The 21,905-nt window shown below is 44.8% G+C and overlaps 1 protein-coding gene and 1 pseudogene across 3 annotated transcripts; both read right to left on the minus strand.

Annotated features, from left to right (window-relative positions):
- Positions 1-3,857: 3,857 nt before the first annotated feature.
- On the minus strand, positions 3,858-7,907 carry LOC133887676 (NAC domain-containing protein 7-like). 3 transcript variants are annotated; one of them, XM_062327638.1, is made up of 5 exons: positions 7,579-7,907; positions 7,374-7,462; positions 5,424-5,589; positions 4,993-5,264; positions 3,858-4,853 (listed from the first exon to the last, which is right to left on the minus strand). In XM_062327638.1, exons 3-5 carry the CDS (start codon positions 5,581-5,583, stop codon positions 4,257-4,259), a joined length of 1,029 nt encoding a protein of 342 aa, XP_062183622.1. In that variant the 5' UTR covers positions 5,584-5,589; positions 7,374-7,462; positions 7,579-7,907; the 3' UTR covers positions 3,858-4,256. The 3 variants fall into 3 exon arrangements, with proteins under 3 accessions (XP_062183622.1, XP_062183623.1, XP_062183624.1); XM_062327639.1 differs by having other exon boundaries at positions 5,424-5,592; XM_062327640.1 differs by having other exon boundaries at positions 5,424-5,637.
- Positions 7,908-18,640: 10,733 nt separating this feature from the next.
- Positions 18,641-20,701, minus strand: LOC133887665 (flavanone 3-dioxygenase 1-like; annotated as a pseudogene).
- Positions 20,702-21,905: the final 1,204 nt, after the last annotated feature.

Below are 21,905 nucleotides of genomic sequence, written 5' to 3' on the forward strand. Positions count from 1 at the left end.
GCTGAAAATTTAGCCAAAACCAAAACAAAAATTAAAACCAGAAACCGAAAAACTTGTAAACTTACAAGGGAACTAATAGAGGAAAACTAGAAGAGGAGAATTTAAGCATATGCAAAATCATAAACTTCATTACTCAAAGATGTCAACCCTATTTTAGATGGATTACAAAGATTTATCTCTCAAAACTCTCACCTATTACATAGGCTAAGCATTTATCCTTCTTTACTTAAAATCTTAATTCTAAGCTCTCAAATGTGTGGCATAAGGGGTTCAAATGGCTGTTTAAACTATCTTATAGTTCTACCTCTATATTTATAGACTTAGAAAGTTTGATCCCTAAGTTTTCTAACTTTTTTCCAAAATACCCATCTTTTGTAGTACACTCCTACCTATCACTAAGGACATTTTGGTCCATTTTTTTCTCCATTCATCGGATGATCGCGGCGTCTCACGACTTAGCTTTGTCTCGACGCAAGCTTCGCGATGGTGCCACGTACTCCTTCATTCCTCCAACGGTTTTGAGGTCAAACCGTGAAACCTCCTGCATGGTTCTCAAAGTGTGACCCGTCACCTTGTTTACACCTTAAGCAAACGCTTCTATGTCGATGTGTATACTCTGTCATACGATCCTAACCAGCAGCAAGTCTCTCCCGCTCCCGCTCGCGATCCCTTGACCGGCCTTGTCACTTACATCGATATCCCTTTCGCTTAACTTTGTTAACACATCGTCTTCATTCACCTTCCATGTCTGTTTGACCTCTACGTGTTCAGCTAGAATCACCCTTAACTCCGCTCGGTCTTTTGAATCATCCGGCACCAAGCACTATGTTTGACCCCGATCATCCTACCGTCGACTGTCAAATTGCATCCATCACCAGTACATTGTGAGACAAGCAAACACATATCTCCAACTCTAATTCTAGTTAGTTCATAATCAATATGCTCAAATAAAATCCCAAATCAAGTTAAATCACATCAACCCTCATGCAAAACCGAAGATCATCAAACCAAATAAATACCAATACTAATCACTCATCACAAATAAACTAAAACATATTTCAACTTGATTTCTCTGTGCTATTTGGACTTATCTAATACTAATCTTCATTAACCCTAGTCTCGTACATTGAACACCTAACCTTAGACTGGAAGCGCGAGCATTAATCAAAATTTGACAATGCCATTAGAGATTGATGATGACTCGGCTAGTTCAGCAATGAAACAGGTTGGTGAAGATAATTGCCGGCGTTAGGGTTGTAGACGACATCGGTGTAGTGGCGGCAGTGAAGATGGTGTTGACATTGTGTCATGAACCTTGATGGCGGTGGCCTTCGCTCTATTAAAACGTTCTTAGGATCACCATAGGGTTAGAAGTATCGAGATGGCATTAGTCTCAAGATTAACTCGACTGTAAGGCCCTTGACGTCTCCTATTATATATGGTTCTATGTGGAACAGAACTGTAACCAAAAAAATTGATTGCACCTTTAATCGGGGCGCGTAGGTGGCCGTAGCCCGTTAGACTCGGCAATCGGTTAGGATGCTTAAGAAGCCGAGATCAACAGCAATGCGGCCGTCTGCGAGGAGAAGGCTCAGGCCACCGCATGCAGTCGCGCGCGCGCAGGCGATTAAAGCATGCCATGGCAGAATCTGCAGGGCTAGATAGATAGCTTCCTGCTGCCTGGCGAATTGATTGCCCTGATGTGTAAAGTAATACAATACAAATGTGTAATCCGTCCTTGCCTGAACAACGCAAACTGCAAGCCTGGCTAGCTCGGAGATCGATGATTAACTCGCCCAACCCCTGTGTCGATGCCAACGCGTGCCCGGCCTGTGGCTGATCAGAGCTAGAGATGGTCCCCGTAACTACGAACTATTCCGTAATTGGTGCCCGGAAAAGAAGACGCAAATGGAGAAAAGCAAGTTAGGCAGAGCTAGGATCATCAGTCGCTGGGACGACCAGCTAGAGCACAAGTCTGTATTCGTGTCGTCGCTTGCATGCAAGGCACAGCATGAGCATCTAGCATCTATAGCTCAGGGGCTTGCAGCGCCATGCCGGCCGGACCGCCGGAATCGGTGACCGGCATGGGCAAGAGAATGAAAGCTCTTATATCCACGAGGAGGCGAGCCGGCCGCCTCCGCGCTCCGGTGACGCCACGAGTTACAGCCGCGGCCGCGTCATTGCTCCGGTCGTGCTCGCACCTTTGCATGCAGTGGCACTTCTCTTTCGGGAGAACCGTACCAACGCTCGGCTCGGCAGTCGACAGGCAGCAGCTCATCACGTTTTTCTTTCTGTATTCGTTGTCCTCGTCTTGCATGTATTGAATCCTGCAATCTGCCGAGACGCTACTAGATCCACAAGATTCACTTCGATCGATGGGCTGGCCGCCTGGAAGCGCAGGCAGGAATTCGAATTCTCTGTCTTGTAAAAGCGTGTACACATTCTGCATGCTACTCTTTTCACGTTCGCAGATCCGTACAAGTAGCAGCCGCTCCCAACGAGGCGTAGGCGTAGGGACCTCGATGGGCTGCGTGTTTGACGGTTCACACAGACACACAGTTCAGCATGGCAGGCTAACAGCAAAGGTGACATGGCTGATCTAGGTGACGGTTCACACAGTTCAGCGTGGCAGGCTAACAGCAAAGGTAGGTCGACTTAGAGCATCTCTAATAGATATTTTAAAAATTTATCTCCTATAATAATATTATAACATCCACTAACACTATTAAAATATCCTATATTTTTTTTATTTTCAACAGCTACCCTATTTCTTATTTTACATTACTTTTCTCTTCCCTCCGGACCTACAGTCATACTAATAAACAGTGTTGAGGGTTGCTACAGTAGTCCGTAAATGTAGAGCCCTATCTTCTCACTCCGCAACACTGTAGAGCTTAATACCGTATCTATTGGAGAGCTTTGCGGACGTTGGGAGGAGGCAAAAGGATAGCAGACCAGTCAGCACAGTGAAGCGGTAAATGGATACGGGAGCTGTTGGAGTTGGTCTTAGATACTATTTATTTACCTCTTAATTGTTTAGTTTAGATGATGGATTGTTGATTTTGTAAACAAACTGTCAAATTTTGAAAGTGAATTCTGCAAATATATATCTAGATTATGACACAATTTATAATTCACTTAAGATAAACTTCTACAATCTACGATCCAAAATCCAGAAAGAAAATAAACAGATCTTTCTCCTCCATTCTTTCTTTTCTTTCTAACCAAACCTTGCATTTGCGAATTCAAGTCCAAGGGCCGAGTTAATGACGATCTTAACAGAGGCTAAGCTAGGTAGCAGTCTATTGCTAGTCCGCTGGGGCGGCTCAGTCTATTGCTACGGCGTACCCGTATTACGTGGGTAAGGTGGAGCTAGAGTAGAGACGGGCTACACGGCTCCTAGGCCCAAAACTATACGAGCCCAAATCAAATCACGCCGCTTCTCTCTTCTCCTCAGCGGCAGCGGCGTGATTTGATTTGGGCTCGATGAGCCATGTGCCGACTTGAAAAGCTTCTGATTTGTTTGCTCAATCATGACGACCACTGAAGCGGCGTGATCTTTGTTCGGTACTTCGGTATCTTTGTTTGCGCTGCGATAAATCTGATGTATGCAGCTGTTGGGATTTGATAACCACATAACACACACCCTTTAATCAGTACGAATATACTGTAAAACATTGCCACACATTCAGATAAACTCTCTTATGGCTTCGCAAAAGTAAACAACGATGAGCAGCTACCCTGTTGTCATGTGTTTCGAAGTAAAGAATGCAACTCCTACTTTCTGGATATATCTAGTGCACATGATATCTTACACGGTAATGTTCTCCCATAGTATATATAATCTGTCAATAAACTTCTCATAAATTGAGATGCATTAATTTTCTTAAAAACGAGGACATACACTAGGTGATGACTAAAAGAATGACCGTAGCTGCACTGATATACATGGACAATACAAATATGCATTGTCTTTGACACCGTAACTATATACTTCACGAATTGACAGGTCAGATGCTAAAGCTCCTTTAGCTTCAGCTGTCAGCTACCTTATTAACATCAGACCTTATGCCAATTTATGCATGAAAGTGTAACCTCCTGGGTTACACTTTATTATGTACATACCCTTTTATAATGACATCAATTGGTTGGCTACTTGTACACTACGTTACATCCATCACACCACAATGCTATTAGCTGTATAATGCAATGCATTAGCGATTTAGTGTATATTTATATGTATATCATTTACGTTGTTATTTCCACAAATCATTATCCCCTCCGCAGGAGGCTGACGTCGATACGAAGTCCAATGCCTCTTCTTCCTTCTCCTCAGCCTGCTGATATACCTGCACCTGATTGGAGTAACTAGCTGACTCCTTCAGGGTGGTATCCCCGTGGCTGAGCTGTGACGCCACGAAATTGTCGAGAGCCCTCCAATCCGTGCCTGATGCATCCCTGGCCGTCAGATATAGCGGCTCGGTCTGGAGCTCGGCCTGCACCGTGTAGCGAGAGGCGCCATGCTCCTGTGTAAGGCTGCACGGTTGCAGAGTAGTGGCTACATGGCCAATGAGGTCAGGAAGCTTGGGGCTCTCAGGTTGAGGGAGCAGCAGGAAGTGTTCCTGGGGAAGGAGGCGATGGTACTCTAGCTCCACCTTGCAAGGGTAGCTACTCTGGTGCCTGTGGTACACAACGGCGCTCTGCTGGTGGTGCACCGCCGCCTGCCCTGGCGAGCAGAGCTCCGGAGCCATGAACCCGACGTGGTCATTGAACGGGTACGGTGAGTCTCCGGCCATTCTTTGCACGGTTGCAAGTCGTTTCCTGAATACCCTGCAGACCACCCACCCTTCCTCCTGAATGACATGCATGCATACAAGAAAGACAAATGTCTCGTTAGCATGTAGATGCTGCAGAATGAATGAACATCCAGCAGCTATAGCGCTGACCTGCATGCATGATGAGATAAACACTTCCTAGTCTAGTAAATCTTACGTGTGGTATTCCATTTTCGTTGGTCTCCAAGCGATACTCGTGCATGATCCAGTCTGACTTCTGTCCATTGGGCGCCCGGCCCTTGTAAAAAACCAGCGTCTTCCTCATACCTACGAGGCAGTTCGTCACATAGATCGGCTTGTCCCTTCCGGTGGCCTTCCAGAACCCCGCAGTCGTTGCTCTGTTGGTGCGGGTGCCGGTCGGGTACTTCTTGTCCTTGTGGCTGAAGAAGTACCACTCGTTCTGCTCTTCAGTTCCAATCTTGCATTTTTCTGTTTCAGCACACCATAGAAGTGGGGTTAGCGCTTACAACCATTGAGTTCCATGCATCAGTCAATTTACAAGAAGAATATCATTCTACTCATGCTTGGAGTGTAACTACTAGCAATATGTCACATGCAAGCTTGAAGCATGAATATAGTTGTGATTACCTTGTAGATCCCAAGGCTCAATTTTGTACAAATCAACATCTTTTATGACATCCAAGTCTATCTTCTTCAGTGCTACCTTTTTCCTAAGGTAGTAATCCACGAGTTCCTCATCAGTTGGGTGAAAACGAAAGCCGGGAGGGACATGGGTGAAAGCGTCCATCTTCTTCTGCTGATCCAAGTTATATATATAGTTAGAAGCTAGATGTCGAGCAAACTGCATCATGGTTAATAGGGTAATAATTTAGTTTTGATTTTGATGAATGGTTAGTATCTTGTAATATATGTTGGCCTATCGATGTAATGTACAGCTCGGGCAAAATAAGACTGAGGAAATATATAAGAATGTATTACTCCATCTGTTCAAAAATATATGACACTTTGGACAAGACATTTTCGAATAAGCAAATTTGACCATCAGTTTATATAGTGAGAAATTAGTAAAAGAAGCACAAAAATTCTTAAATGTCATATAATTCTGAATTGAGTTAGTAGTAGTTTGTTTATAGAAAGGTGATAATCATTACATGCGACACTAGGCAGAAGTATGATACAAATCCAACATCTTGGTTTGCTTATTTTCGTTTGTATCAATGAAACTAGATTTCTGCCCACGTGGACCTTTACACTGAATTTGTAAATGTTCAAAGTTGCAGATCAAGTAGTCAGAACACCCAATATTAAGTGTTTAAAAATACCACTATAGAATTGTCTGTCCAAATCGGATGATGGTGGGGGGGGGGGGTGTTGGGGGGATACTTATTTGGAAGCAATTGAAAATATAAATTATTTTTTCAATACCGTGGTCGAAATCTTATATTTACTAATTGGAGGCTCCTTTTGGTGCCTCCACATTAATCCTAGAAAAATCCTAGAAATTCTCATAAAAAAGCAAAACATCTGACCGTCGAATTGATTGATTGACTAACTGTAACCATAGATCAACAACCAGAAGAAATAAAAGATTAAAAAACAAATCAGAGTCCAACTCTAAGACTACTTCCTTCATGATCTTTTTTTTATAGATATCCTTTGTCCAACAAGGTTACGTTACCAAACTCCAACTTAGTTACGTTAGCAATAAACACACTTTTCCAAATCAATTAAAATATGCCAATTAAATATACGTGTAATCAAATATTACAAAATTAAAACAACAGAACGCAAACATATACGGATTATCACATAAAAGTAATATCAAAGAATTTATAATGTATTTTAAAAAATAATATGAGATACGGTGACGATATTAAAAATAATAATAATTTCAAAAAATCAAGAAACAAATAAAAATCAATTTGCATAACACATAAAATGAAAATTATAAATTAGATCTATTCACAAATAATAAATATGATTTCAATATTATGAATAAAAATTACATTTATATTTTATATTCTAATATTTAAATATAAATAGCTGATGTATCTTAGCATACAATTATTATTAACATAAATATCTAAAATTCAGTTGTATGCTAAATTTCTAGCCTGTGCAATCGCACAAGTTGATGCGCTAGTTAAGTCAAATCACGAGGAAAAACATTGAAGAGAATATATAGTATTCATCGTATTAGTTCATGCATGTTTCCATGAATCCAGAGGGGACAGAGAGGATTGTAAACCCCGAAAACAATTAGCCTTTTTTTCTCAAAGAAGGGAAAACTCTCTAATTTGTCCTTATGGATTTCTATCTGTTTCTCTTTCAGAAATCAGGATGATCCGTAGAGTGGAGTAGTGGAATCCTCTTCCCATGGTAATACCCCAGTTCTTGTGTTAAACTACTTGGATTCCCGAAACCTAAAGATATATGTACCCTTATGTCTCCTTATATGCATGCATGCACTCATGAGAGAGAGAGAGAGAGAGAGAGAGAGAGAGAGAGAGAGAGAGAGAGAGAGAGAGAGAGAGAGAGAGAGAGAGAGAGAGAGAGAGAGAGTAGTTTATGCTATACCTTATAGCACGCCGACTGCAGAGGTGGAGCACCGGGCCAACGTTTCGCCGTCTCCTCGGGGATCCGAGAATCTTATACCCAAGAAACTCCTGTACGCGAAGTCAGGCATCAGCACTTTGATCAGCAGTTCAACGCACGAACATACAGTGTACAAGTACCGATGAGCGGCAGGGAGAAATCACGAAGGAAAATGGAGGCTAGCTACCTGCTTACTCGGAAGCCCCCTCGCTTTCGCCAGCCGATGGATCGAGAGGCGGGGCAAGGCCGCGGCGGGGGTATATATGGCGGCGGCCGGGGGGTGGGTGGTGCCGGAAAGCGCGGATGGATTGAGGGCTAAGTCTGGCTGCAATCCAGGAGCAACGCGGGCGGACAGCGACGCGGAGATCTCCCCCGATCTCTCGCTCCCTCCCGCGTTTTTCTATTGGCCTTCTTCGCCGTAACCGCCACCTCCCTCCACCCGACGACGACAGCGACCGGCCTGGCAGCCTCCACGGTCTGTGCCGGCTGGCCTCTCCTCTCCTCTCCTCTCCTCTCCTCTCCTCTCCTCCCCCCCTGCAGCCAAAACGTACGCGAGGTCTCTCACTGCCGTGTGCGCAGCTTATGTTATGTAGTAGTGCGACTACTAGCCTGCAGTGTGCGCAGCTTTCCGGGCATGCTAGAGGGAGAGGCTGCAGAAATGATGGCCGGGGAGGCGAGCAGAAAAGGCCGGACGACGCAACTGCTAGCTGCAACCTTTCACTTGTCGGTGATGTGCAATTGTCACATTTGATCGAGCCTAACCGAAACGTGCATCGGTGGTGTGTGTGGCCCTAAAAGCCAAGTAATTATGGTCATCAACGGCAGCGGGATGTGTTTTCATGATTGTAACCTAATCGAACCAATCGGTTACAACGTTAAACGAGTGATCTACTTACATGTACATCCACAGTTCACTTGTTGGTGAGTATGGCCCAAGCCTATCGATCTGTGCAATTACGCCTCCAAAAGGAGTTGTATATAAGGTTCTCAATAAAGAGGAATTTTACACTACCTTCTACTCCTTAATTAGTAGCTAGGGGAGTATAAATCAAATCTAAGCATTGGTTTACAAGGGTATTATATACTTTTTACCTTTTTTAGTTACCCTTATGTTTTAATCTATATTACCTTATCCTTTCCAAACCCTGAACGTACGTCTTCTCCAAATCTAACCTCGTTAATCTCTCCTGGGTATCGCCGCCGCGCGTCTTCGCCAAACTGGGGCACCTCAGCGAGTAAACTCATAAGCATCAAATTAAGAATCTCACTAGACACTATGGAAGACTAGATTACATGATTAAACGGCAAAAAAGAAAGCGTTCGATTTTGTCTGATCTCTCTTAAACAACCGCTCCTATTTTTGTTAATGCCCATCGATCAATGGCTCCTTGAATCTTAGCGGCTTAGCGCCATTAAACCCTAGGACATACGCCTTCATGCGCACGTTGCTGGTTGTGATTCGATGATTCATCTGTTCATGCGCATAGCCTCAACGGGCTTGGCAGCGAGATGACGGAAGACTGACGGGAGAGATCCGGCAGCGACTGTTGGATCGAGAACCACAATATGGTGACCCCAGCACAATTAGTATTCCCATCACAGGGCACATATATGGTGGACATGGAAAGAGAAATGTTTCAGGACTATGTTTTTTTTTTCCTCCTAATGAACGATGAGATTAGGCTGTTACGATTATACACTTAAGTCACTGGTGCTGCCTTATACTTTGTGAGGGAGTATAAACAAATCAGATCCATGAGATTTAGAAGAATAGACGGCCCACAAAGATTTGAGGGTACACTAAAAGAACTCATCAGAAAAGCCTAGCATCTAAAGCAAATCTCTGGCACATAATCACTGTTTCTTCAGTTAGTTCATCATATTTTATGTGTTATGCTGAAATGCATAAGCTAGCTCTTCGTTAGTTAACTCTGCACCTCTCCACGGTTGGTCGTGTTCGCTAGCTGTCAGTACCACAGCTACTCGATAGCTCTGGCGGTAGCTTTTCTTGCTCTCCTTGACGGTCGCTCTCAGATCGGCTGGCCGGCTGGACCCATTTCTCGACCGACCTAAGTATATTTTCGATGGCGACCCTCCTCCAAATGGAAGCCCTGTGCCACAGAAGCCAAATACCTCATACAAGACATTACCACTCACGTTGGTATCCATCCTGAAAAGGAGGCTAAAGGATCTTAAGCCTTTCAAGGCACGTCACATTTGAACAAGACAAAGGCTACCTATGTCTCATTAGCTGATTTTACTATCCTGGCTTGACTCACTACTGTAGAACTCCATATTAGTTTTGGTTCATAACCGGCACCACTATCGGCTATTGAACTGACACTCCACAACTAACAAATTATCAATATTGGTTGTGAAACTAACACTGATATTACTATATATCAATGTTGGTTCATAATATGAACCGACAGTAATAGCTATACCATCAGTGATAGTCATGCTATCAATATCGTTTCATAACATACATTGATATTACTATATATTAATGCCGATTCATAACATGAACCGATAATGATATGGATACTATTACTGTCGGTTCAAAATAGTAAACCATTTTCGGTTTACTACTTTGAACTAACCGTGATAGTAATTTTCCTCATATTTTAATTTTTTAGAATTAAAAATCATAGTAAATAGATACACATAAATACAGATAATGCACATTCATCATAATTATCACTTACATGTCATCATTCACACATAGTCTTCACATACACTCCATAATTCATTTATACATCAAAGTTTTGCAATAAGTCTTACAATAACAATAAGAAGGTTAAATAGAGGAGATATCGATCATGTTTTCTTGTTACTCTTACTAGATAGAGACGTACTATCTAGCTCACCTATGTTCAACAAAGTAGACGTCTAGTTGTTAAGACGCCTCCACATATCAATATTATGATTGCATGGGTCATAGAACTCACCTTTTGGATCGATGGCCTCTCTAAGTAGCCACCTGATGAGTTGTTCTTGAATGGCTATGAGTTTATGGTATAGCAGTCGACTTGTTTTTAGCCTTATACACTGCCATCGTAAATTTGGAAGCATTATTCTATGAACACATAGGAATTGAAACGTATTTATATGGTGTTACAAGCATGAACATCGTTCTCTAGGACACTAGAGTTGGTAATTATACGCATGTATGTGTATACATAGAAGCCACATAAGTTATTGCTTGATCTTGTTTGTGATACTGTAAACATTTGAATGAAAGCTCAGTGACATGGAACGATGTGTTTCTAAGAATTTTGATATATGAATACTCGTACATATTGGAAAGTCTTTTTGGTCTGAATTCAGTTTTGAATGGGAGCGTGTGGCACACTACCAAACCTAGAGCTTATTAGAAGGTAAATCTAGCTACAAACTAATGGAGCAACAATTTTCTAACCTTATAGCACCCTGGGCATGTGTGGTTTTCTCCAAAATTTGAAGGCACCAAGCAACAAATGATCCCCGGCTGCAAAAATAACCTAGAAGCTGCAAGAATCGAGAAAAATGGCTCGACTCTGGCTTGAGAAGATGGTCGTGTATACTGTTTCGACGTATCAGTGTTAATTCATGTGGTCAAACGATATTGATACATCACTGTCGGTTCTTCATATGAATCAATAGTAATATTTTGAATTATTAGTGTTAATTCCTACTGGACTCCATTATTTGAGGTGCGGACAGCAGAAAACTGACAATGATACGAGTATCACTATTGGTTCACTGTATACCGATGGTGATGAGTCAATTGCTATGTTCGTTTTCGTGGTAGTGACTGTTATGAACCGTGTCTAAAGCTTACCATCTGATCTACTACTCGTACATTTGGATTGTGTATGCATCATGGACTCTTTGTTTTATATTAAGTTGTGCAGTACTATAGGTTCTGAATTTAGTAAGGATGGCAATTTTAAGTAGATGTGAAGTACATCAGAGTGCGCACTAAACCTGATTAAAAATAAGCAATTCCAGATAAGATGAACTAAATAGGGGTAGCCGTGTGGGGCCGGCGGGCCGGCGTGGTGGACAGCAGTCAGGCAGAGGCGGCGGGTGGTCCGGCGTGGGCTCGACCTGATCATTACCCAGCGCTGCTCCTGCTTTCTCTCACATATTTTCCTCAGTTTACTTCGCCTCTTATTGGCTGGACCCACGGGTCCACTTGTGCCATGGCTCATTGGAACAGCCTCTAGTTCTTTTCAAGCAAACTCCTAGGAGTCTCAGTCCCAAGCTCATTGGTTGCTCGGGCATATAATTGTATAACTGGCCCAAAACTCAAGTTGAGCGAAATAAAGCATAGTGTTAAACATGAAATCCATATCAGACGGATTGCATCACAACAACAACGTTTGAACTGTAGCATAGCAAGCATCCAAAACTGACCTAATAAATACACAGGTTTGCTAAGCCCCTGGCTACATGCAGCAACTGATCATTCGGTCTCTAGTTGTGGCCCTCAGTGTGGCATGCACGCCCTTTCCTCGCACGCAAAAATGAAAGTTCTCTATCTATCTACCTTTTGGCATCTCAGACTGTGCCGTCGTTAGATCAATTTACGCATTCACATTTGATTTTTGAAAAACCAAATTGAATTGTACATTGATTTATATGTGATAAGTGATTAATAAGGTTGTCAATTTGATTTATTAAGTTTTGTATTGCTTGAGTCTAGTTTGAGTATTTTGATTATGGACTAACTAGAGTTAGAGTTGGAGAAATATGTTTGCTTATCTCAAGATGTGTAGGTGGGGATACAACTTAGCGATCGACGGCGGGTGATCAGAGCTAAGTGGGTGTTTGGTATCAGACAATCAAGGAGGTCGGACGGAGTCAAATGTGATTCTAGTAGTACATATGGAGGTCAAGCAAGCATGAAATGGAGGATGAAGACGACATATTAAGAAAGTCAAGCGAAAGGGATGTCGGTGGAAGTGATAAAGCCCCCAAGAGATCAGGAGCGGGAGAGACTTGTCGATGATCAGAATCACAAGATGAAGTACACATGTCGATATCAGAGCACTAGCTTAAAGTGTAAGCAAGTGATGAGTCAAGCTTTGAGAAGCATGCAGAGAATTTCACAGTTGGGCTCAAAAACCGTAGGAGGATTGAAAGAGTATGTGGCACAATCGCGAAGCTTACGTCGAGGCGAAACTAAATCGTGAAGCCGCAACGGTTGTTCGATGGACGGAGCAAGGAATATACCAAAAGACCCTCGGTGGTAGTAGAAGTATACTATAAGAGAGTGATATTTTGGTAACAAGCTAGGAAACTTAGGAGTCAAGTTTTTTAGCCAGCCACTTGAGCTCTTGGTAGTAGGTAGAAGAATACTACAAGAGATGAGTATTTTGGTAACAAGTTAAAAAACTTACGGGTCAAACTTACTAGCCCTACAAATATAGAGGTAAAGCTATAAAAAAGTTTGAACTAGCCACTTGAGCACCTTGTGTCACCCATTTGGGAGCATAGTGCTAGGGTTTTAGAGGAGAGAAAGATGAGTGCTTCGCCTATGTAATAGATTAGAGCTTTTTAGAGAAAAATCCTTATAATTTGTCTAAAATAGGGCTGACTTCTTTTGTTAATGAAGCTTATATTTTTGTATATACTTGAATTCCCTTTCTTTTAGTCTCTCTCTACTTGTTCCCTTATAATTTTGCAAGTTTTTTTATTGTGATTTTCTTATTGATTTTTGTTTTTGCTTTTCTGCTACGATTTTTTAACTTTAGGAAGTTGTTTTTCTTATTGCTAGAAGAATAAACGTTCATATACTCATGTATTTAAGGTGGTCTTAAATCTTATTATCTTTAGATTATTAACTTGAATAGTTGCTTTTTTCCGGGATTGTATTTTTGTATTTTTCTTCGTTCAAGTTTTAAATTTTTATGCTTAAAGACACATAGAATGATCTTGAATAGAGTCTATAGTTCATATTTTATCTGTGGAGTTATGTTATTTTAGAATTTTTTTTCTCATTTTATCTTTCAAAAGTTTATATTTTCGTTCGTGCGTTTTTAATGGATATTAGGTTAACAAGAAGTAGATTATATATTTTGTAAAAAAATTATAAGATATTACTCTCACCGATCGAACGAACAAAGTCCATTCACACACATTTCACGTGCGCATGCAACAACCACTCTAACTGCAGCCACAAGATCGGCCTGACACAGCCCTAGATCTGCCCCAAGCTACTGCGCCCGTTTTGGTCTCCCTGGCCTCAAGTTATGTTAGGAGTTTGTTGAATTGTGAAAGGAGCTCTTGGCAGGCGACACGTGCTACTTGGCGGCTTGGCGCATGCTTAAACTAGGGTGTGGCCGTGGGACAGATGGCGATGTCCGGAGCAGCCGGCGTTGCGCCGGGGAGCTAGCTCTTATCCTTTGGGAACACACAAAGAACTGAACAAGTGGACATAATAGATACTGGTGCTTTTTTGCCTCGGTGGCAATGCATTCTAGGATGTTTATTTAGGTGGACAGCAGTATTGCCACCGGTGCGGTGCATCTTTTGGTGGAGAAGTGAAGCAAAAGCACTGTACGACATACGGTGCATCACCCTGGCCAGCTGCCGACGTCACACTGTTCCCTTTGTTTTCGACATTTTTGTCCGTGAATTGAATCGCCTAGAAAGGTACATTCATGTATATCGGCTAACTTACAAGGGGAATTTTGTTTAGCTGTTCCAGTAATCCTTTTGCTTATGGTTTGGAGCTGTGAGTAGCTACAGATTAATTCTAGCCAAATGTATGCTGTTAAAAAAACGCAGCAAGGACAGCATATGGTCTGGGTAGCAACGACTGAACACTCAGTGAGCAGAAGTCTGGTAACTGCACAACTTGGCACCTTGCCGAAAAGGCGGCAAGCAAGCGTGAGGCATTGGTCAAAAGGTTTCATGCGCATGCTTGTTGTATATAACCCGCTCCGATCCTGCACACTCGAGTATACTCCAGTAGCACTGTCTGCATGCCGGCTGGTTCAGCTGTTATTTAGGACTACCGTCTGTTAGTGCAAGGAACACACTCTGCAGACCTTTGAACTCCGGAGCATTGCAAGGCATGTCTGAAGGGAGCAGCAGTTTACTGGATCAGAAGTGTGTCGTGTGACAAACCATTTCTAGTAACCACGAAAGACGGAGACGGACCCTGGCTTGCTGGTCTTGTCAAAATCGAATCCCCGGGGTCTCGACGTGGGCACCTTCGGCTCACACATTTCTGCCAATTCGTCGTCATGAAAGTATGAAACACGGGGGCGGCATCATCACTGTCATAGCACCCAGAGACGCCGTCCCTCCTTATCCACCTGCATGCAGAATCATGCAACGGGCCTGCCGCATGCGCCTTTTCCACCGTTCTTCCGATCCACCGATCAACTGCTCAGGTAGCTGCAGCTGTAACTTTTTCGACTTAGCAAGAGCGAGAGTAGTATTGCCGCGGTGGCGCCGGTGCAGCGGTCACCAATCAGAGACGAGTGGTGCCACGGCCGCCGCACATCGCCGGCGCCGCACGTTGCGCGGTTAGCTGCCCGCTCCAAGCATCCAAACGACGTAAGCCCAGGCCAAGTAATCATCCAGGTTTGGTCGGCCCATGTCGGCCCGCCACACAAATCATTGGCCTGCCTGCGTGTGGCGCGGTCCCTTCTCCGTCCGCCGTGGCGCCACCTAACTGGTTGCGGAAGGTGGGCACGCAGCCAATGGGACGTCGCGGGCTCGGCAATACTCCTCGGGCCCCGCCGCGCACCCGCACCTGCCGCCCGACCTGCGCACACCATCCATCATGGCTGCCTGCGCACGAGCACGACGAGCTAGCGTAGCGTCTGCCGCCACCAACCGATCGGATACCACCGCCATACATTGCGCAATACAAAATGTACGTGCCATAATAAGCAGCTGTAAAAAGTGGCGAGAGTGCATATATTCGGAGATATTTCCGGGCAGCAGTAACTTTTGCATGCAGCTTGTTTCTTACTTCAGCTCGGCCAATGCATGGCATCGAAATGAATCGCAGTGTGCAGGACTGCAGGTAACTTTGCGACTTGTTTCTCTAGAGGTACTGGCCATGTACGTACTCATGTGTACGCGGTATCGTGTTTCTGATGGAACTGCTCTTTTTCAGCGTCGTGCGGTGGGCGGTGGTGAGGACTGACGTACGTGCGGATGGTCTGCTGCCTGTTTGATCGGCAACGTCGGGCAGATACAGATATAGTGATGTACTCACTAGAACGTATAAATCCTCTACGAGTAGCCATTGTTGGTCACATAAAAATATAGCTGCTCAGAGTCAATGAGCCGTGACACCTTAGCTATGCAGAAGGGACAGCCAATGGGGGAGCATGCTAAGGCTATGGTGGCCCGCGCTTCTGCAGAGCCCCGCACTGACAGCAGTTAGCATCAACAAACGTGTGTGTGATTAAGCATGTGCATGTATACACAATACGTTTACAACTTATCCAGTTACTCAGCCGCTTATCAGTATCAGTAGGATTGAGCCTGCACCATTCATGAACTCTGGGCCCTTAAGCCTCTCGGCCCGCTGTTTTAGCAGAAACTAGAGTCAGTGCCCTTGAACTCTGGGCCCTCGATGCGTGACTAGTCCGTTTCCGTGGGCTGTATAGCGCTCTCACCTCCGGCTTTCAGCTTTGGTTTCAACTTTCAGCCGCGCCGGGCAAGCCCAGGCCTGGCCACAGGCACAATGTCCACCGGTCCGCTGCTGTGTCATAGGGCGGTCCGAGAGTCGTACGCTGATCAAACAAAGCGTCTCTTTCTGGAAGTTCTTCGGCACATGAGCTGCACTAACCTAAACCATGGATGAACTGAGCTAAATTATTTGATAGTCACCTGACGAAAAAAAAAACGCTTCTAGACGTCTAGTATCTTCACACTTATACTTTTCGAGTAGGTGATGTGTTCCATTCATCTTCGAGCGAAAAGGACAGCTTTAACTCGCACCTACGCACCCAGACACTGAAAGATTCCATGGTAGAGATCTGGTTAGTGGTCAGCTTCTCAAATAATTGGAGCGCTACAAGAACTAAAGGTGTGACAGAGAATCAAGTAGAAACTAATGTGAAGCGCGTCAGAGGGCTAGCAATTGTCACATGCTCAATAACATCCCCATCTTTCTTAGACTATCTTCAACTGTTTCACTTCAAAGGTCAGAATCCTTTCACGATAAGATTTTCGTTCCCTTCAACGCTCCAACGGTTTTCCCTCACGGTTTTCGTCACGAAGGGATTCCTAAGGTTATTTCCTTTATGACGAGATTATCTCTCATTTCCCTTCACGATTCCACTCGAAGAGAAGCTGTTGGAGATGAATGAAAATAAAAGTAATGGAAACAGGGAAGAGAACCGAGAAGGTAATGAAATGAAAGGAAATGGTTGGAGATAGTCTAACCCTGCCTGGGTCACGGGCTGGCCATCGCCTTTCTACTACAGAGATGACTACACCGGCCATCGGCTGGAGCACTCGTGCGACCTCGATGGGTGCAATGCAACGGCAACACAACCTTGCCGCCGGGTGTGACACCCGGCTGCCCCCCGCGCGCATACACTTCTCTTGTGATGCGTTGCCTGTGCACGAGGGCAATGCACACACGCGTACGCGCCTCCCAAGCGAACGCAACCGAGCACAACACTGTCACGGCCGCGCGTACGTGTGTACCCCTTGCAGCGTGCCTCACCTGAGTCGCCCTCATTTTGTGGGCACCGGCCGGCCATTTCGTGCACCCCGGGCGACACATGATAGTGCCGGGGTTTGTGTGGCGTTTGAGGCCCGGCGTAAGGTAGGGCTATTTGAAGCATGCCTTGATGAGCACGTCCGTCTTGGGGACCATCTCCTCAGAGGGCACACCGAAAACATGGACATGCATCTACTAGCCCATGGTATAATCGTGTGCCCGCCCACAACCGTGTACGATCGGTTGGACTTCATTACAAATAGATGAGATCGATCGTGATCGACGGCTTTTGTAACAATGGTTTTTATCTACTCACTTATAATAACTTTTAGTTCAGATTTACACTAAAAATTTAAAGTGTTTTTAGATACCTTTTAGATCCATATATCGTTTTGACCGTCAAAGATGTACGTCATATGGCGATGGATCCTGTTGTGTTGCCTTTGTTGGTTCATCTAGCATGATGGGTGTAAGATTGTTGTGTTGCCGTGAGAGCTATGGAGAGGAACCAATATGTCCGCCCGCCACGTTAGAGGTTGGGAGAGCCAACAGAGGTCATACAACAGGACCTGCGGCCATGCGATGCACATATATGATGACCAAAGCGATATATGGATCTAAGAGATATTTGAAAACACTTTAAATTTGTAGGTGTAAAACTGAACTGAAAGTTCTTGTGAGTGGGTAAATGAAACCCTTATATCATACAAGTGGGTTTTTGCAATTTTCACTAAATCTTAAGTATACATGTTTGAAGTCATATACATTATAAAAATGTTGAACTTGGTATTTACGATTGGAAAAAAAAAGTATTGGCACTAAAATTCTTCAATCTCTTGTAGCTTGAAGTTTATGTTCTCCTCGGACGTTGTAGGAGAAGCATAACCTTGCCTGTAGGATTTTGTGAAGCGTCTGAAGTAGAAGCTTATCTAAACTGCTGTAGCACTTTCTAAACCTTTTTGCAATTATGTTATTTGAATTTCCACTGTTTTTCAAACAATTCTATTAATTGTACCGTTGGCAATAAAACTTTATGCTCGATGGTGTTCTGTGGTGAAGGTCCCTGTACACCCATCGTAGTCAATAGTGTGGTAAAGGCGCTTGAGTTACATGATGCTAATGCATGTTTTATATTCTTGGATTTTTTATGGTTGCACATTATTTCGTTCAAGGACTGGTATGGAATTATTTCAAAGAACCTGACTTGTGCGATTTTGGATTGAGTGAATGCCGATGACGTCATGACTCATGAGGTGCTGCAGGATAACAAGTTGAGTGGTGTGACCAACTGACTACCTCGTCGTATTTTCTTTTTGGCTCAACTGTCTCATATAGGCTTTTCTGGTTTACTTACTGCTGTGATATAACTTTAGGATAGGATCGGTTAATCTTTTGAGTGTACCGTGCATCACATAAAAATGAACATCCATATTGAAGGGTCGAAAGCAGGGCTTACTTCTGAGTTCACTCTGACGTATTCTAAGAAATTGACGTATTTTCTTGGAGAAGTATGTGCTCTTGCCTACGTTACTGAGAAATGACGACTGCACTTGTCACTGTGATCATCTCAGTACTGAAACTGCACATTTAGAATTCATATAAAACACACTTAATCTGCACAAGCACACTAGCAATTACCTCGGTTTCACAGACCACACATTATTATTATTTTTCTAGACATAAATCAGTGCATCTCATGTTCAAACCTAGGTAACCGTCCACTTTACTAGAGGCACTGACGAAGAGCTACTACTTAATTCACCACACATTATTTCATAGAGCTTAATCACGATAGCTAAATTGTTACAAATCATGCACCAATCGTGGATCAATGGTTTGATCGCCTCGGGCAAGAATCTCGTCGAGAGACTTGGTCTTCAGCACCGCGAACTCTGCTGCAGCTGCAGCTCCTTCTCGGCCTTGGCCTGCTTCTTGAGCTTGGCGAGCTCGAGGTCGCGCGCCATCTTGCGCTTGTACATCTCCGCGAACGTGATGGGCTCGTCCAGTATGGGCGCCTCGCCCTCCCGCACGGCCAGCGGGTACACCGTCGCGTCGGGCGCCGGGTTCTGGAACGTCGCGATCGACAGCCGGCCGCACTCCGAGTTCACCACCGCCTGGTGGTCGGCGTTCTTGAACCTGCCGTTGCTCAAGAACTGCACGCGCACGGTCAGGAGGCTGCATGCTTTGCATACAGCCGTACAGAAGCACCAGCTAGTAAGTACATGACAAGCTAATGATTTCAGCTCACGTGGCCGTGGTCGCCGAGGTTGACGACGAAGGCTCCCCCGATGGGCTGCACCGTGATCCACGTCCGCCCGCCGTCGCGGGTGGCCTGGAGGCCGCCGACGAGGTCCTGCAGCAGCAGCGTGATGGTGCCGGGGTCGGTGTGCCGCTTGAGGCCCAGCGTGAGGTCCGGCTGCGGGCACTTGGGGTAGAAGTTGACCACCACCTTCTGGTCCATGTTGACGCAGGCCTCGGCGAGCGCGTCCGTCTCGAGGCCCATCGCTTCTGACAGCACGCCCAGGAGCTTGCAGGCCAGACTCATCAGCCGTTCGCTGTACTGCTCCACCACCGCACGCCACGCCGCCGGCTTGTCGGGCCACCGCGAGTAGTCGCGGGCCTTCACGGGGTACGAGAAGTATGTCACGATTTCACGCCAGTCCTGCACCGCCTCCCCCTGCACGCTAAATTGCGTTAACAGCAAAACGATCCTACTCGAAGATATTGTGTTGTTACTAACTTAAGAAATAAAAAGAGAATTGCAGCAATTTCAGATCAGTTTGTGTATAGTGGCCATACACATATAGGGGCCACACTTAATACGTGAACAGCAATTTCAGATTATTTCTGAGTAAAAAGAATGGTTAAATCATATTATTTTATTCTATAAATTTTAAATCCTAAGTAGATCTTAAAGTTGTAGCTATGCTAAACACCACTTAATACGTGAACACAGAAAGTTCGATGAATTTCGGCTACCATTTTTCCGAAGTCTCTGCGTGATCTAAGGAGACCAAGCCTGCAACTCTGCATCTAGCTAGCTAGACGTTGGACGAACCGTGTTGAGCACGTACGAAGTAACGGCGCGCGCGCGCGCTTACACAACACGCACGTACCTGGAGATGGCTGGAGACAATGAATCCGCCCTTCTTGCCGCCGGACATGTCGAACCGGAGCTTCTCCTCGGGCGGTAGCGCGAAGAACTCGCGCGCCAGGCGCGACATGTCGGCCAGGAGGGCGGCGTCCACGCCGTGGTCCACCACCTGGAAGATGCCCCAGTCCTCGGCCGCGGCGGCCACGCGCGCGCGGATCTCGGCCCGCCGCGCGCCGCCGATGCCCTCGAGCGACAGCACCGGCACCTCGTCGCTGAAGCTGTCGTGCGCCACCTTGGGCCGCTCGTCCTCCTCCCTCACGAACGACGGCCGCAGCGTCGCCTCGTCCGACGCCGTCGGGAGGAACGTTGTCACCGCGCTGCTCGCCGTAGCCATCTGCACTGTTTGTCCCGCGTGCTGGGTTAGTGTTTCTCCGAGACGTGTAACACGTGTTGGGCTATATCGTACACCGTATCCTGCTTGAGCGGAGTTATATATAGCAGCATAGCGTGGAAGTTTGAGCAACACAGGCTACCTGCGACTCGGACTAAGAGCATCTCAAATTGAACTCTCTTCCCATCCCTATTCTATATTTAAGAGAAAAACGATAAAAATCGATCTCTAATCGACCCCTTATTTGATCCTCTTTCTTCGAGGAACCCTCAAATCTCTTTCCTCACTCCATACATCTAGGGGCTCCTCATCCGACCCCTCATCCAGCCCCTCACTTGCGCCGCCGCACTGCCCTGCACCTGCCCGCCCGCGCTTCCCAGCACCTGCTCGCCTGCCCATGCTACGCCGTCGCCCTCTCACCCGCTCGCCCGTGCCGTAGAGGCGTGGAGAGAGGAAGCTCGAGGAGAGGGAGGTCGGGGAGAGAGAAGGAGCGTGGAGAGAGAGGGAGCTCTGATCGGCGTCGGGAGAGAGGCTCTGGAGAGAGAGGGGAGAGAGAGGAGAAAAGGGAGAGAGAGTTACCAGATGTTAATAAAATAGAGGTGATTCGAATATAGGGAGTCAAATATGAGGGGTCGGTTGTAACGTGCTGAGAAGTAGGGGATAAAATCTGAATGAGAAACCTCTAAATAAGAAAAATAAGGAGTTAAATATGAGTAATCAGTTGAAAATACTCTAAGTAAATTTGTGCATGTGTTTTGCTATGAGCTCCCCAAAATGTGAAGTAAATTCCATATTTGCCATTCCAAGTTAGCCATTTTCTGATTCTGCCATCGAAAAGCCCCAACTTCTGCATCTGCCATGAACTCATAACTTTAACTTGTATCTGTCACTCCCGTCAGGTCCGTCACAAGCGCGCACAGTTTAGCTTCGTTGGCCTGTCAGTTTATAGCGAAAATGAGTCGTAACACTTTTCTAGATCTCCCACTCAGCGCTTAGTCAGCAATAACACTAAAGGAAACTTATAGATAGTGCTACCTTTTATTATTGTAGATGTGTATAGAGAAAAAATGAGTGAAGTAGAGATAAGAGCTAGCTATTAGATTTTATTTTACTAACGTGGAGAATTTTGAAGAGCTAGTTTTTTATAGAGAGAAATCAAGAGATATTTTTAAGCATGGTGAGATATGGATAATTGAAAATAATAGAACTCGTATAAATTTTAAAAAATATATTAAAAAAATAAGAGATAACAGTCAACTATAACGGTTGAAGATACTCTAAGACTCATAATGGAGTCAACCACCTCTTAAAATCCTCACTCCCGAATCCACTGAAACCTTAGCTCAA

Source organism: Phragmites australis, chromosome 13 (assembly GCF_958298935.1).
Source record: "Phragmites australis chromosome 13, lpPhrAust1.1, whole genome shotgun sequence".
Lineage (NCBI taxonomy): Eukaryota > Viridiplantae > Streptophyta > Magnoliopsida > Poales > Poaceae > Phragmites > Phragmites australis.

What these genes read in the sequence shown, in the direction of transcription:
- LOC133887676 (XM_062327638.1), bottom strand. Translation starts at nt 5,583, where the DNA reads ATGGACGCTTTCACCCATGTCCCTCCCGGCTTTCGTTTTCACCCAACT. An exon ending in TGAGCCTTGGGATCTACAAG is followed by an intron (nt 5,265 to 5,423) that starts GTAATCACAACT and finishes GTGCTGAAACAG; the next exon opens with AAAAATGCAAGATTGGAACT. An exon ending in ACGAAAATGGAATACCACAC is followed by an intron (nt 4,854 to 4,992) that starts GTAAGATTTACT and finishes CATGTCATTCAG; the next exon opens with GAGGAAGGGTGGGTGGTCTG.